Raw genomic sequence first — 16,282 nt, 5'->3', positions numbered from 1 at the left:
AGGGGTTTCAGTCTTCCCCATTCTCGACAACTGGTTATTGAAGGCGGGCTCGCCCCAGGCAGTTGTCTCCCACCACCAGTCTACGACCGACCTCCTGCATATGCTGGGGTTCTCCATCAATGTGCCGAAGTCACACATGATTCCCACTCAGAAGCTCCTCTTCATCAGAGCGGTTCTGGACATGACGTGGTTTCGGGTCTATCCTCCCGAAAAGTGAGTTTGGGGTATTCAGGCTATGATTCCGATCTTTCAGCCTCTGTCCCGGGTTTTGGTCAGGATGATCCTGAGGCTGCTGGGCCTCATGGCCTCCTGCACCCTGCTGATCGATCATGCCAGGTGGCATATGCGGGACCTGAAGTTCCAGTGGTCACTGCATCAGGGGAATCGGTCCAATTGTGTCCAGATCTCGGAGGGCACTGCTCTACAACTGCAGTGGTGGCTTACGAATCAGGATTGGGTCAAGGGCAGATCCCTCACCCTTCCCCAACCAGACCACACTGTGGTGACTGATGCTTCGCGTCTGGGATGGGGCGGCCATATGGGAGAGGCGGATATCAGAGGCCTTTGGTCTCCAGCGGAGTCCAGGCTTCACATCAACCTTCTGGAGCTCCGGGCGATTCGTCTTGCACTAAAGGCATTCCTTCCCTCTGTCTGGGGAAGAGTGGTGCAGGTGTTCACGAACAACACCACCGCCATGTGGTATTGCAACAAACAGGGCGGGGTGGGGTCGTGGGCCCTCTTTCAGGAAGCCCTCTGCCTTTGGACATGGCTGGAACATCAAGGCATTTCCTTGGTGGTTCAACACCTGGCAGGTTCTCTGAACGCCATGGCGGTTGAACTCAGCCACAGGTGCATGATGGATCGAATTGTGTCTTCACTTGGAGGTGATGCAAGGTCTCTTTCAACTGTGGGGAGAGCCTTGGTTAGATCTATTCGCCACCGGAGAGAACACGCAATGTCAGCAATTCTGCGCATTGGAATTTCCAAGGTGGCACTCGCTCGGCGACGCTTTTCGTCGCGAGTGGAGTTGCGGTCTGTTGTATGCCTTTCCGCCTATACCACTTCTGCCCAGAGCGCTGAAGAAGATCAGGCACGACCAGGCCCAAGACATTCTTGTGGCTCCAGATTTGGCACAGAGAGTCTGGTATCCCGAGCTGCTCAACATGGCCACCGATCCTCCGATTAGACTGCCACTTTGGGAGGATCTTCTGTAATAGCAGCAGGGGACGGTCCTCCACCCGAACCTATCCAGTCTCCACCTCCTTGCGTGGAGATTGAGCTGCGGCAGTTGACGTCTTTCGACCTGCCTCTGACGTAATCTTGGCAGCCAGGCATCCCTCTACAAAGACGGTATACGCCTGCAGGTGGAACAAATTTGTGGCATGGTGCATAGCAAAGACTATGGATCCCTTTTCTGCCCCTCTTTCTGAAGTACTCTTGTTCCTTCTTTATTTAACCTAGCAGGGCTCTGCTCTGGGCACTATCAAGGGCTACCTTTCAGCCATATCTGCCTTCCTTCGGCTGCCAGATCAGCCTTCTCTTTTCAAGTCCCCGGTAGTTAACCACTTATTAAAAGGCTTAACACATCTTTTTCCTCCAATCCCTTTCATTATGCCTCAGTGGGACTTGAATCTTGTACTAACCTATTTGATGTGCGCTCCCTTTGAGTCGCTTCACAACTGTCCTTCACGTCTCTTGACTCTTAAGACTGCTTTCCTGGTAGCTATCACTTCAGCTAGAAGGGTGAGTGAGCTCCAGGCTCTTTCGTCAAAACCTCCTTTCTTGTCTTTTCATCCGGACAAGGTGGTTCTCAGGACCCGTTCATCCTTTCTTCCTAAGGTAGTCACTGCCTTCCACATCGGGTAGACCATTACTTTGCGCACCTTCTTACCGCCTCCGCATCCTTCAAAGGAGGAGGAGAGGCTCCACCGTCAGGACCAAAAACGTGTTCTCTCCTATCTGGATAGCACAAAGCAGTTCCGGGTGGATGATCAACTTTCTGTTAGCTACCTTGGTGCGAAGAAAAGTCGGGCAGCACCATTTCTCTATGGGTCGTATTGCGTATTAAGGTTGTTACTCTCTAGCTAAAAAGGAGCCTCCAGTCGGGCTACGCACTTGTTCCACCAGGGCGACTGCAGCCACTACTGACTTGGGAAGTGGTGTGCCTCTGAATGGTTTGCAGACCCACCACCGGCGTTGGTATTGCTAGGGTATCTATTCTAAGGTAAGGAATCTGTAACTAACGTGTTTCTTTCAGATGCAAAAGTTACTTACCGTCGGTAACAATATATCTGTAAGAAACATTAGTTAGTTATAGATTCCTTACTGCCCCACCCATACTCCCCGTTCTGTGAACTGATTTCTAGGGTTAAGGACATCCTTTCAGGGCCCTAGTTCAGGGCTCTACGTTTCTGGCGCCTAAAGTCGTGTACAGAACTGACTTCAGCGCGCAAGGGTGGCATCTAAGTAGCTGCTGTGACGTCATCCCGGCAACCACGATGCCGACGATGGACGCGGAGCCGACCAATGCCACCTTCCGACGCGCAGTGGTACTGCTGACGAAAAAAAAAACTTTCCGGATCCAGTCTGATGCCCAGGGGTAATTCTAAGGTAAGGAATCTATAACTAACTAATGTTTCTTACAGATATATCATTACCGAAGGTAAGTAACTTGTGCATAGTGCTTCATAGCCCAGATGAGGCACCCACGTGCTTTCAGTTGACATGTAGCACGCTATTCAAAACATTTGGGACCATAAAATGATGTGTCCGGGAGCTCAATAGCAAAAAGTCCTGGTCACAGCAAGAGAACGCTTCTCCCTCCCTTGTCCCCCACTCCAGTCCTGGTCCCAAGGGACCGCTCTCTCACAACTGGCAACACCTAGTGTTTAGTATCATACAGCTGCAGTTCCGCTTTCACATGAGGAACGTGACTTAATTCATTGTTTTTAAAACCATGCAATTCCATGCAGCTTGTGACTGATGCAGAAGGCAATATTGCATCTAAGTAATGGGGCAGCTTCAGACACTGTAATAAATGTTTCTTAGAATGCTATTGGATGGTGCAAGGTCCACCTATATCAATAACATGTTAAGAGAATTTTGTTACGTGTTACAGGATTTGCCAAATACGTTGTACTGGTAGTCTTTTGCAGGACTGACCAGCCTCTGATCAGCTGGAGGCAGTTCATTCATATTCATTAGCTAGTAACGTAGGAGAAAAGCAACACAGGAGCCATCATTACACTCACTGAGAGGCACATTTCCATTTCTCCCCAAAGCTATTCCCTTCCTGCTGGCAAAGTTGCTGGGAGTGAATAATCAGTTTAGGTTTAAATCTATTTTATTGTCGCGCTTGCATGTCAAATTAACTATACACATGATACACATCGTGAGATAAGTCTCTCCGTTACATATTGTGATAATCCATCTTTTAACCCCTTTTATGGAAAGAAAGAGAGAGAAAAGAAAAATGAAACTAAACTTTATCACCAGTCAGGTTAGGCTGGAGCAAGACGTATAACTCCGAAATAAGCCGTTTGTCTCTTTGTTTGCCTAAGAGCCATTTCTCATAAGGTGTCAGTAATCTCCCTGCTCCCTGGCACATTGATGGAAGCGTTAGCCAATGTCTAATTTGGAGATATCTAAATCGTTGGGCCTCGGGGATAGCATAATCTGTCCGTAGCACGTGAAAGGAGAGAACCCCTTCCTTATCAAAAAAGTGTCCTATCACCTTGCAGAGCGCCTCCTGCCATACCTAAAATGATGGTCCCAGCCCAGGTGTGAAGTCAGGGTTGTCGGTAATCGGAGTCAGGCGAGGACGGTAGAGTAGTTAGTCTCCCTCTGCGGGTGAATAATCAGTTTAAATGACCCCATAACCAAAGGATAATGTGAAATCTGTTTCGAGCAACTGTTGGAAATAAATGTTTGAAATGTCTTTTTTAGGACGAGCATCAGAGTGCATGCGTTGTCTGCATTCTATTTGTTTCCTGCCTCGTGCTCTAAGGTCAAAGTATACATCAAATTGACCTTGCTCTTTATGAAGCGAAGAGCTGATAATGGAAAAAAATGCATGACTTCTTCGTGGTCTGTGTGATTGCTGCAGGCTTTAAAGTTTGCCGACTAAGTAGTGATTGTGAAATGGCGTTTTCAGTTTTTTCTTAGGGATGGATGGTCTTTGGTTGCATTACTTTTATTCGCATTACTATCATAATAATAAGGCTGCCACTACATCTGCCAGTAAGAGTGGCAGGAGCCACACTCTGCAGGCGTAGACACACTGGAAGAGCTGCACCCAAAGCCAGGCAACGCCAAAGACTGCTTGTACCCTCATCGCTGCTGGTGAACACATCCCCTCTTGCTCCACTGCATACCACTCCACAACACAAAATTCCAAAACACATGATTACACTCCATCACACACATTCACACTCCACATAATTCCAGTACACTCAATACCACATAATTGCTACCCACATAATTCCATTGCACACAATGCCACAAAATTGAACTACACAAATTGACTCCACATAACACAATTCAAGAACTAACAATTCCAATCCAACACACATAATTATACTCCGCATCACATACATGCACTCCAGACCAAACCAAAACAAATGGGTAAAAGACATTGTCATTTACATTACCAATAGCTCTAACTCTTACAAATGTGAGACCTATTGCATTGCAAATGCTTGTTGAATCTTGGAATGGGCCCGTTTTCTGTATGACAGGAATCAGGGGCTAGATGTACTAAAGTAATTTGCGGACAAAGCCGACATTTCTCAAAAATCACAACATTTGTAGCTGCAAAATTGAGTTTTATTATGTGTTAAAGAACTTTTACGATTCTGAAAAGAATATTCACGAAAAGTCGGTGAACAGTTTGCATCCATTTTTTGCATGTCAGGCTCTCTAAGAAAATGAAGAACCAGGGCCAGTAGTGGTATAACCAAGAATGCCATATCTTCTGTTGAAAATGTATGTCAGCCACAAAACACCCTTGGTAATCATACCATTTTCTGGCAAACAAAAACTAGTCTTGTGACTTGGAACAAAAATGAATATTCTATATGTGACAACAAGTATTCAGCAAATGCATCTTTAAAAGTATGTTTCCCTTTCCCTTTTACTAGGTCTATAAGAGCATTAATGCAATGGAGAAGGAAGTTGAAGCTTTGTCCAAATCAGCTAGTTTGTTTGAAGTAAATATTGGAGATTTCAAACAGATGAAAGCATGCCACAAGGAAACAGTCCTACTTAAAGAACTGTGGGATATGATTGTCCTGGTAAGCATTGCTCTTGTTTTGTAATATAAATTGTTAATATTATTTTTATGACAATTCTCTACTCAACAAATAACCATTGTTTAACAAAAATCTTTTTAGCATTTTTTGTTTTCCACAGAAACAACAAAACAAAGCGCACAGCCAGTTTATATATGACAATTATTACTTCAACTGAGTAGTCCTAGCATACAGTGTCAGAGTGTCTCTATTTCAGGCAAAATAAGAGGACCAAGTGGCAGGACCGCTCCTTCGTTCTCCCCCTCATCTCCCATGGTGTCTGATCTTAGACCCAACCCCCTGCCCTCTGGCTATCCATCCCTGTCTACCCGGTGATGGTCAGTCCGGGGAGGCAGGGTCACCAAGTCAAAGTTGTGTACGTTCTCCCCTGTCCCCACGCCTTTTGAAATTTCCATGGACAGCTTCTCGCCTCTCTCTGCTTCCATGAAACAAATCATGCCAGTCACCCATTGGTTCTTCATGAGTGGGATAGGACTCCCCCACTTACTAGCTATGACCATTTTTTGCTACACAAAAGTCCAGTGTGATAATAGGAATTGCCTTCTGGGGATATCTACATCGATCGATATTTCCAGGGCCAAATACTGTGGTGTGCATGGACTGTGAGTTTCTAGAATGTCTGCTAGTTATGCGACCACCTCTGTCCAGTATGTCAGTATGCATGGACAAGCCCAAATAGTATGCCTGAAGGTGCCTGTTTCTTCATCGCATCGTAGACAGTTGGGGGATTGTGCACTTCCTCTTGTGAATAATCGGAACTGTAGTATGACCTGTGGATGATCTTAAATTGTATTGTTGCAGGGATTCTGCTCAGACACAGAACTGTGCACAGAGACCCAGGACCTCAGTGAATTGTGGTGGACCAAAAAACTCACCTCAGTACCTAGAACCCCTAACCAACTATCATCAGTGTCACATTAGCTCTTCGTCCTATAGCAAAGTAACCAATGATTAGACAACCCAGAACATGCGGCTTAGGTTAGTCTCAGGAATGGTGGGAATCAAGAACACTCTTTTGTTGGTTATTCTCATACCAGTCCACAACATGGGTAAAAAAGAGACACAGTAAAGTTTAACATTTTTATTTTAATGACGTGCTCTAAGGTGCAGTATTTTTGGGAGCATAAGCAGGCATATGATTAAAAATAATACAAGCAGCATTGTTACAATTCCATAAAACACTAAAGGGGATATCATATTATAATGATGGTGGAAAAGCTAACATTTGTTATGATAACCTTGGAGGCTTTAGTACTCACTGTGCAGACTAAGGTCGCGGTGTAAGTCTAGAGATGTTATAAACAAGCCATTCTCATGTGAAGATATTCACGCAGTCAAACTTACAACAACAGCTACCTGCAGTGTTGTGTGCAAAAGCGGCAAAAGGACAAAATGGCGTTTAAACTTCTAATAAGCTTATGCTAACATATCTATGTGCACAAGCAGACGTCTGCCTTCACTACACCCTCCCTTGATCGGAGAACACACAAGAAGGGGGGCAATTTTAGAACGCAGAGTTCAAGTTCGAATGAGACAGAACCAAGTTAAAAATTTTGCCAAACTGGTAAATTGGGAGTAAATTTCCGAATTAGTAACCACAAAAAAATTAAAAACACAAAAGGGGCATATAGTGTCTTACACATGTAATGCGTAGAAAGAAAAAATGAAGAGAAAAGAAGCATGAGACCAGTATGTGTCTATGAAGTAGAACAAAATTGTCACTTAAATCCAACAGTGTATAGGCACAGTACGTTGCAACTGCCTCCAATAAGGAAGTCGTTGTTATCGTCAGTGAACATTTCAGCCATCCAATTCAGTAATGGAAAAGAACACACATGTTCCTCAAAAGCCGGAGCCTCAAGCCCCATCAGAGGACAACTCTGGTGTTCTTCGAGATAGCTGCGTGCCAGAATGTCATGGGCTGCAGTCCATATAGTCCAATTACCTAGGACTCCATGTGCTGCTGCACAGGCCATGATCCTGACACCGGAACAGTCTAGTTCATGAGCAATTAAGGGACTCATTGGTAGATCATAATCCGGGTTAGGAGACACCGTATTACAGAGACACAAATCCAGAGCCCATTCAAAACTGCAATACAGGCAATGGAAGACAGGCTGCACGCACGTAAAGTATAAAAACCAGAAAGCTAATCCATATGCCACACTCAAAGTAGCCAGAGATGGCGATCCATAGTATTCAAGCATCCTATTATGAAGTTGGAACAGCCGGGGCAGGTTGTCGTGTGGCACAGAATGTGCAACCATTTTTGAGCAAGCAAATTAACAGCAGTACACCGGCAGCCAAGGCAAGAATTAACGGTAAACCGCCGAAGAGGCTGGAAAAAATAGAATGAAACAATGCCGGTATCACACCAAATATAGGGGCTCATTAGGATGGCGGACGGAAGAGCCACCGCGGCCCTGGAGTAGGCGGAAAAACCCTTTTCCGTGTCCGCCTGCCGCGGATACTCCGTCCGCCATATCAGGATAGGAAAACGTGTCAAATTTCCGTCCGCGACGGGAAAGCACGCACCGCCGTCGAACTACACACAACCACGCGGCGAACGGAACACATCCGGAGGCTCCGCCGTACGTACTGACGTCTAAGACCGTCCCCCAAATCAAGATGGCGGAAAATACACATAAAACCACTGCGGAAAAACAACCTGTCTGAACACGGCGGAATCCCCACAGCGAACATAGGTGACATAGCAGAGATACCCACCGCAAGCTGACCACCACCATGGACCCAGCGCTACACGCTTTCCCGATGCTCTTCGCGATCCACCACGTCCTAGTCATGGCCCACCATCGACGCCGACGCAGGTAAGGCACAAACCATTGGCTGCATGGAGGGGAATACCAGCAAGGGTCGTGACGTAGGGAGGGGGAGTGACATGTTACCGAAACCACTGATGAGAAGCAAATACGAATACACATTTGTAGTCGCAAGCAGGAATGACAACGACAAACCACGACACATGATTGACTACCTTTATTGCACATAATAGGGGTATAATCACAGTGTATGCGTGAGCATGGGCAAAGTGGGCACCAGAGCAGCTACATCAGAGGCAGCATGTGAGAGGGCAGAATGCAGTATCAGAGCATCAACAGGGCATTGTGGAGTACAGAGCAGGTACATCATTGGCAGTAAACGAGAGGGCAGAATGCAGTATCAGAGCATCAACAGGGCATTGTGCCCAACAGAGCAGGTACATCATTGGCAGTAAACGAGAGGGCAGAATGCAGTATCAGAGCTTCAACAGGGCATTGTGGAGTACAGAGCAGGTACATCATTGGCAGTAAACGAGAGGGCAGAATGCAGTATCAGAGCATCAACAGGGCATTGTGGAGTACAGAGCAGGTACATCATTGGCAGTAAACGAGAGGGCAGAATGCAGTATCAGAGCATCAACAGGGCATTGTGCCCAACAGAGCAGGTACATCATTGGCAGTAAACGAGAGGGCAGAATGCAGTATCAGAACAGCAACAGGGCATTGTGGAGTACAGAGCAGCTACATCATTGGCAGTAAACGAGAGGGGCTAAGTGCATTAACAGTCCATTGCACTGGACAGGTCCATCAGAGGCAGCACGTGAGAGGAGCCAAGTGCATCAACAGTCCATAGCACTGAACAGGTCCATCAGAGGGAGCACGTGAGAGGGCAGAATGCAGTATCAGAGCATCAACAGGGCATTGTGCCCAACAGAGCAGGTACATCATTGGCAGTAAACGAGAGGGCAGAATGCAGTATCAGAACAGCAACAGTGCATTGTGGAGTACAGAGCAGGTACATCATTGGCAGTAAACGAGAGGGCAGAATGCAGTATCAGAACAGCAACTGAACATTGTGCCCAACAGAGCAGGTACATCATTGGCAGTAAACGAGAGGGCAGAATGCAGTATCAGAACAGCAACAGGGCATTGTGGAGTACAGAGCAGGTACATCATTGGCAGTAAACGAGAGGGCAGAATGCAGTATCAGAGCATCAACAGGGCATTGTGCCCAACAGAGCAGGTACATCATTGGCAGTAAACGAGAGGGCAGAATGCAGTATCAGAACAGCAACAGGGCATTGTGCCCAACAGAGCAGGTACATCATTGGCAGTAAACGAGAGGGCAGAATGCAGTATCAGAGCATCAACAGGGCATTGTGCCCAACAGAGCAGGTACATCATTGGCAGTAAACGAGAGGGCAGAATGCAGTATCAGAACAGCAACAGGGCATTGTGGAGTACAGAGCAGCTACATCATTGGCAGTAATCGAGAGGGGCTAAGTGCATTAACAGTCCATTGCACTGGACAGGTCCATCAGAGGCAGCACGTGAGAGGAGCCAAGTGCATCAACAGTCCATAGCACTGAACAGGTCCATCAGAGGCAGCACGAGAGAGGGCAGAATGCAGTATCAGAACAGCAACAGGGCATTGTGGAGTACAGAGCAGCTACATCAGAGGCAGCACAAGTACGTGTCCCTACCAACCCGTCACAGGGACCACAAGAGTGCCACGCAGTCCTCAATGGACACACCATGTGAAATAACATTTGAGTGAAGTGTTCAGCAACTCACATCACAGAATCAGGGGGACTGCGTGAACTACCTGCCTCGGACACACTGCCAGCACCAGCAACAGGAGTGTGAGACACAGCCACAGCCCGAGTGACACACACATGGGCCACGGACCCAGACACACTGGCAGCACCAGCAACAGGAGTGTGAGACACAGCCACAGCCCGAGTGACACACACATGGGCCACGGACCCAGACACACTGGCAGCACCAGCAACAGGAGTGTGAGACACAGCCACAGCCCGAGTGACAGACACATGGGCCACACACCCAGACACACTGCCAGCACCAGCAACAGGAATGTGAGACACAGCCACAGATGTAGTCACTGACACGTGACCCACTGATCCAGACAGACTGCCAGCACCAGAAACAGGAGTGTGCAACACAGCCACAGATCTTCTAACTGACACGTGAGCCATAGACCCAGATAGACTGCCAGGACCTGCAACAGGAGAGGGCACAACAGAGACTGTGCCACTACATGATGCATGACAGCCAACAACAGACACAGTGCCACCATCTGATACATGAGAGTCAACTGCACCTGCGCCACTGGGACAACTGAAATGATGAGCCACAGGGCTGTATGGGCCAGGAGGCAGGGTGGGCCTGGGAGCTGGGGATATCTGACCTTGAGCCACATCGGGGTTGGCAGGTGTCAATGGTGTGTGTCTGCGTTTCTTAGGGATGTGTGAGTGCACCCTGGACAGGACAGGACTGCCAAGTGGTGGGGACTCTAAAGAATCACCACCCACCATAGGTGGAGCATCTGCAGCTGGGGATCGGGTTTCTGGGGACGTGCTGGAGCCTGCTTGTCGTTTGCTCTGTGCCTGCCGCCTGGACTCTGAATCATGTGTAATGGGGGATGCAACAACAGGGGACACCCTCCTCTGCTTCTGACTAGCCTGGATGGGAGTGGAGGTATGGAGGGACTCCGCCGCGGAGACATCTGTTTGGCGTTCAGTAGAAAACATCAGCCTCAGTGCAGCCAGGGGTGAAGTATGCCTGTCCTTGATTGCGCCATTGTCCATGCTAGAAGCCTTGTCCGTAGGATTGCCTTATCCTTAGGTATAGTGTTGTCTCTGGATGTAGCCTGTGCCCTGGTCGCCGCCCTGTTCCTGCCAGCAGACTTGTCGTCTGTGGTGCACCTGTCTCCAGTAGACACCTGCTCTCTGTGTGTGTCCCTGCCCTTGGGAGATGGACCTTGCTCTGTTGTGGTCCTGCCCTTGGGAGTCTCCCTGCTCTTAGGAGGTGCCTTTGTCTTTTCACTGTCCTTGGGAGGGTCCCTTTCCCTTTGTTGTGGGCCTGCCCTTGGGAGTCTCCCTGCTCTTAGGAGGTGCCTTTGTCTTTTCACTGTCCTTGGGAGGGTCCCTTTCCTCTGTTGTGGGCCTGCCCTTGGGAGTCTCCCTGCTCTTAGGAGGTGCCTTTGTCTTTTCACTGTCCTTGGGAGGGTCCCTTTCCTCTGTTGTGGGCCTGCCCTTGGGAGTCTCCCTGCTCTTAGGAGGTGCCTTTGTCTTTTCACTGTCCTTGGGAGGGTCCCTTTCCTCTGTTGTGGGCCTGCCCTTGGGAGTCTCCCTGCTCTTAGGAGGTGCCTTTGTCTTCTGACTGGCCTTGTCCAAGGTACAGTCCATGGACATGTGAGTATCCCTTGCCTTGGGAGTACCTTTTGTGTTGAATGCCTGTGTAGCTCCTGAAGGCATGTCCCCCAACAACACTTGTGGATCGTGTGTGTGTACTCCAGTGTATCTGACGTTGTCTACGTGAACAGATTTAGCTGATCTAGGGGATGGGGTCTGTGCCCTGCGTGCCCTGACGTGCTGTCTGACGCTGCTTCTAGTGCAATAACCTGTATTTGAGTCCTGCTCAGAATAATCACTACCCCCTGAGACATCCAGTGGTGTAGATGGGGAAACAGAAGTAGCACCCTGTTTATGCGACTGTACTATTGCAGACGACACACTGCTTGCCAATGACTGCACTGTCCTGTGTAGACCTGCAAGATCGCCATGCATCCCTTCCAAAATGCCACCACCTGCCCCAACTTCCTATCATGGTCCTGGAAAGCATTTGTCATATTGGTCTGCCCCACACACAGCTGTCGCAGCAGATCAACGGCCTCAGCACACAGTGCATTTTGGCTCACCGTGGCAGGGGCAGCGGTGCCTGCACCGAACGCCACTCTGCTCCCCCTACTCCTGCGGCCACGAACAGTACATGGTGCAGCTGGCGGAAGTGTAGGCCCTGTGTGCTGTCTTCCGACAGAAGGTGATGATTGCCCACTCCCAGTCTGTGACAACAGTGCAGGCTCACCAAGAGTTTCCGACGAGGAGGACGATGGTGTCTCCACATGCGAGTCCTCAGGGACGGTCCTGTCCCCCTCTCCGGCGCTGGCCTCCTCTGTGTCAGTCTGCGTGTGTGCGAAGTCTGAGCCGGACTCATTTCCCAGACTAATCTCCACCGTCTGTGGCTGAGTGTCCTCTGTCATAGCTGAAATGCACATAAAAGATGTGTAAGTCATGGGCACACTGACGTACAGAAGGACCAGGATTGCCAAATTCCATAGCTGACAAAGATTTTGTAGCCCCCATCCTGCACACGGCCCACCTCTACCAGTCATCCTCACATTTCATGAGCGTAGGTGGCCGTGACACATGTACAGCATGCGGACAGGGCAGGAGCACGTACATCTGCACACATTTCCTGCCATGGGGCCATGGACCACTAGGGGATGTGCTTCAACACTCAATTACTAAGCAAGTGGCGTGTCACCATGGCGGACCTGTATGTCAAATGACAACCACCCAATGGGACCAACATGGCATCACAGAGATACATACGCAACACGGAACTCAATACTGTGTCTGTGCACCAATACATGCATAGCACTCACAGGTTTCCTACACAGACAGTATGCTCACCGCTAGTTTGCTGTTGATCGACACTCAGACGTTCGGCCAGTTCAGGATGCGTCACTGCAATGATACGGTGCATGAGAGGGGTCATGGAGCGTCGGGCCAGACGGGGCGTCCTTGGAATCATGCCCAGTGTTACTTCCGCTACATTCTTGCTCAGCCTGGAAATGTCGTCCCAGCATTTGTGGCAGTGTGTATGTCGTCTGTTGCCCACCCCCAATGCCCGTACTTCCCGTGCTATGCTCCTCCACAGGTCCTTGCGAAGGTGCAGCTTGACCTACCATGATGGGAGACAAAAGGGTTTAAGTCAGTGGACAGTTGGCCTGTCACACACATAGGGGCAAGACGTAACTGTCAGCAGCCATGCACAATCAGGAACATATGTGTAGCCCACACTACACAGCTAAGATTGCAATAGGCCTGATTATTTGGCCCCCTCATGCACACCAACATGTCCCACACTGCACTTACCACCCGTCCTGGTGCGCCGTAGAGGCGTCCATAGTTGCGGAGCACACCGTCCACGAGGACATCAAGCTCCGCGGCGGTGAAGGGTCGAGACGGATCTCTTTGCCTCTCGACATGGCAAGATCACGGAGTATGGCACTAGAGCAGCAGTCGGTGGTCAGCTCAGCAGCAGCAGCAGGTCGAGGTGATGGTCACAGGCAGCAGTCGGTGGTCAGCTCAGCAGCAGCAGCAGGTCGAGGTGATGGTCACAGGCAGCAGTCGGTGGTCAGCTCAGCAGCAGCAGCAGGTCGAGGTGATGGTCACAGGCAGCAGTCGGTGGTCAGCTCAGCAGCAGCAGCAGGTCGAGGTGAACAGGCAGCACTGGTCCCCAGGGTAGGAAGTGTCATTTTGGCCAACACACATATATAGGGCCCTCAGCACGTGTCAGTGGCATACGTCGCCAGCAATTGGTCAGCCCTGGAAGCGTGTTCGTGAAATGGGCCAATGACTGGCCCTGTTGTTGCGGTGCACTGCTTCCGCTACTTGCGATTGGCCATATGCGGCCAGCGTCCCTCTTCCCATTGGCTGCATGTGCACGGACCGCCACGGGCACACATCGGCAACCGCACGTGCAAGCTTCAGGCACGGATGCTTCAGTTGCAACAATGTTTTATCACTGGCGCCACCATGGCGGTGCACTTACTCAGCGGGGGAGGTGCAGGCCTATACACCCTTTAGATGTACTCAATGGACATGCCAGTTCATGTCCCCTCTTACAGTCACATTGCATCATCCACCGTACACCGGCCGGAGCGGCCGGGCCTAGGACGGCCGTGCCCGGCCAAGTACACAACCACCGTGCCCGGCCATGTACACAACCGCCGTGCCCGGCCATGTACACAACCGCCGTGCCCGGCCATGTACACAACCGCCGTGCCAGGCCCGGCCGGCACGGCCGTCCTAGGCCCGGCCTGGCACGGCGGTTGTGTACATGGCCGGGCACGGCGGTTGTGTACATGGCCGGGCACAGCGGTTGTGTACATGGCCGGGCACGGCGGTTGTGTACGTGGCCGGGCACGGCGGTTGTGTACATGGCCGGGCACGGCGGTTGTGTACATGGCCGGGCACGGCGGTTGTGTACATGGCCGGGCACGGTGGTTGTGTACATGGCCGAGCACGGTCGTCCTAGGCCCGGCCGCTCCGGCCGGTGTACGGTGGATGATGCAATGTGACTGTAAGAGGGGACATGAACTGGCATGTCCATTGAGTACATCTAAAGGGTGTATAGGCCTGCACCTCCCCCGCTGAGTACGTGCACCGCCATGGTGGCGCCAGTGATAGAACATTGTTGTAACTGAAGCATCCGTGCCTGAAGCTTACACGTGCGGTTGCCGATGTGTGCCCGTGACGGTCCGTGCACATGCAGCCAATGGGAAGAGGGCCGCTGGCCGCGTATGGCCTTTGGGAAGTAGCGGAAGTTGTGCACCGCCATGGCGGCGCCAATTATGTTATCTTGTCAGACGCTGCACCGTGATGTGTTGTGTGCAGTTGCGTCATGAGGGTTGTGAGCGTGATAGGGAAAGGTCATATGTCATACAATATAGCATGTGTGTCCATACTATGCCCATCGGTCGGCACACAATGGGCAACAGATGTGCATTTGGACGTGTTGACGTCGGGTGTGACCCTACAGACGTTATTACATCTTCACAACTACACAGTACATCACGGCTGTATGGCCAAATTATGCATCTGTTGTCAGTGTGTGGTTCTGGCGAGGTGACTGCAGTGGTGGTGGTACACATGCATTCCGTGTATATGTTTTGGACGTTGTGTCACCATGCATGTAATTACCGTATGCACAACATTATTGGTGTTGGCATTGGTGCTTGATGACATGGCGTGTGTATCATTATCGTTTGTGTGCATGCAGTTGCATGTGTGTCTGTGATGTGGCTACTAAACATTAGGGTGAAGACAGACGTTTTGTCAGTAAGGTTCACATGTGATGGAGTTGTACACGTATGCGTCGTTTGTAAGTTGACCTAAGTTACATCTCTCTCCCACACAGGAGGGCTCCAAATGTGCATCGGCCATTCACTGTGCTGGAGGATATGGTTGACGTGGAGGTGATTAGGAAATTCCGGCTGGATTGACGTCGGTTGCTGGAGCTTGTTGCTCAATTGTCTCCTCATCTGCAGCCACGTAGGACGTATCCTGGTTCGATTACACCCACTGCAAAGGTCATGGCGGTACTACATTTCTTTGCTACTGGCACCTTTCAGTACACAGTTGGACATGCCGGGGGGATGTCACAGTCCATGTTCAGTACGGTTCTTCGGGATGTCTTAACAGCTATGATGCTGTACAAGAATGACTACATACATTTCCCACGGCCGGAAGAGTTGGCAGCAGTCAAAGCTCACTTCTATGCACTGGGCCACATACCTCACGTTGTGGGTTCAATTGATGGCACACACATCGCTATCATTCCACCACGGGCACGTGAGCAAGTTTTTAGGAATCGCAAACACTTCCATTTGCTGAACGTGCAGGTGGTGTGCCTGGCAAACAACATCCTCTCCCATGTGTGTGCAAGATTTCCTGGCTGCGCACATGACGCCCACATCATGCGGAGCAGCATTGTCCCACGACTTATGGCAAATCTGCGACCCGGTCAAGCGTGGCTTGTTGGTGAGTGTGCAGTGGGGACTCTTGTGATCTCTGTGTGGCATGGGGTACCCACCATATCTTGTTGTGATGTTTGTGTCTCTCATCCCCCTACATAGGCGACTCGGCATACCCTAACCGGCCCTGGCTCCTCAGTCCCCTACGTAATCCTACAACAGCGGGTGAAATGCGGTACAATGATGCACATGGCAGGACACGGAGAGTCATCGAACGTACCTTTGGACTGCTAAAGTCTAGGTTTCGGTGCCTCGATAAGACCGGAGGGGCCCTGCCTTACTCACCAGGAAAAGTATGCAGGATCGTGATTGCCTGCTGCATGCTCCACAACCTGGCAGTACGCAATGAC

At 50.1% G+C, this 16,282-nt stretch overlaps 1 protein-coding gene across 4 annotated transcripts in view; it reads left to right on the top strand.

Moving 5' to 3' along the window:
• The window catches only part of DNAH17 (dynein axonemal heavy chain 17), a 12,633,448-nt gene that overhangs the window by 3,785,503 nt on the left and 8,831,663 nt on the right, over positions 1-16,282 (top strand). For all 4 annotated transcript variants that reach the window (XM_078653923.1, XM_078653924.1, XM_078653922.1 and 1 more), the window contains one exon: positions 5,139-5,291. In XM_078653923.1, the coding sequence (XP_078510049.1) occupies positions 5,139-5,291 (153 nt within the window). The remainder of the gene's footprint in view (positions 1-5,138; positions 5,292-16,282) is intronic.

Source organism: Lissotriton helveticus, chromosome 7, assembly GCF_964261635.1.
Source record: "Lissotriton helveticus chromosome 7, aLisHel1.1, whole genome shotgun sequence".
Taxonomy (NCBI): Eukaryota; Metazoa; Chordata; class Amphibia; order Caudata; family Salamandridae; genus Lissotriton; species Lissotriton helveticus.
The sequence above is the reverse complement of the archived record's forward strand: the minus strand, read 5'-3'. Positions and strand labels throughout refer to the sequence as shown.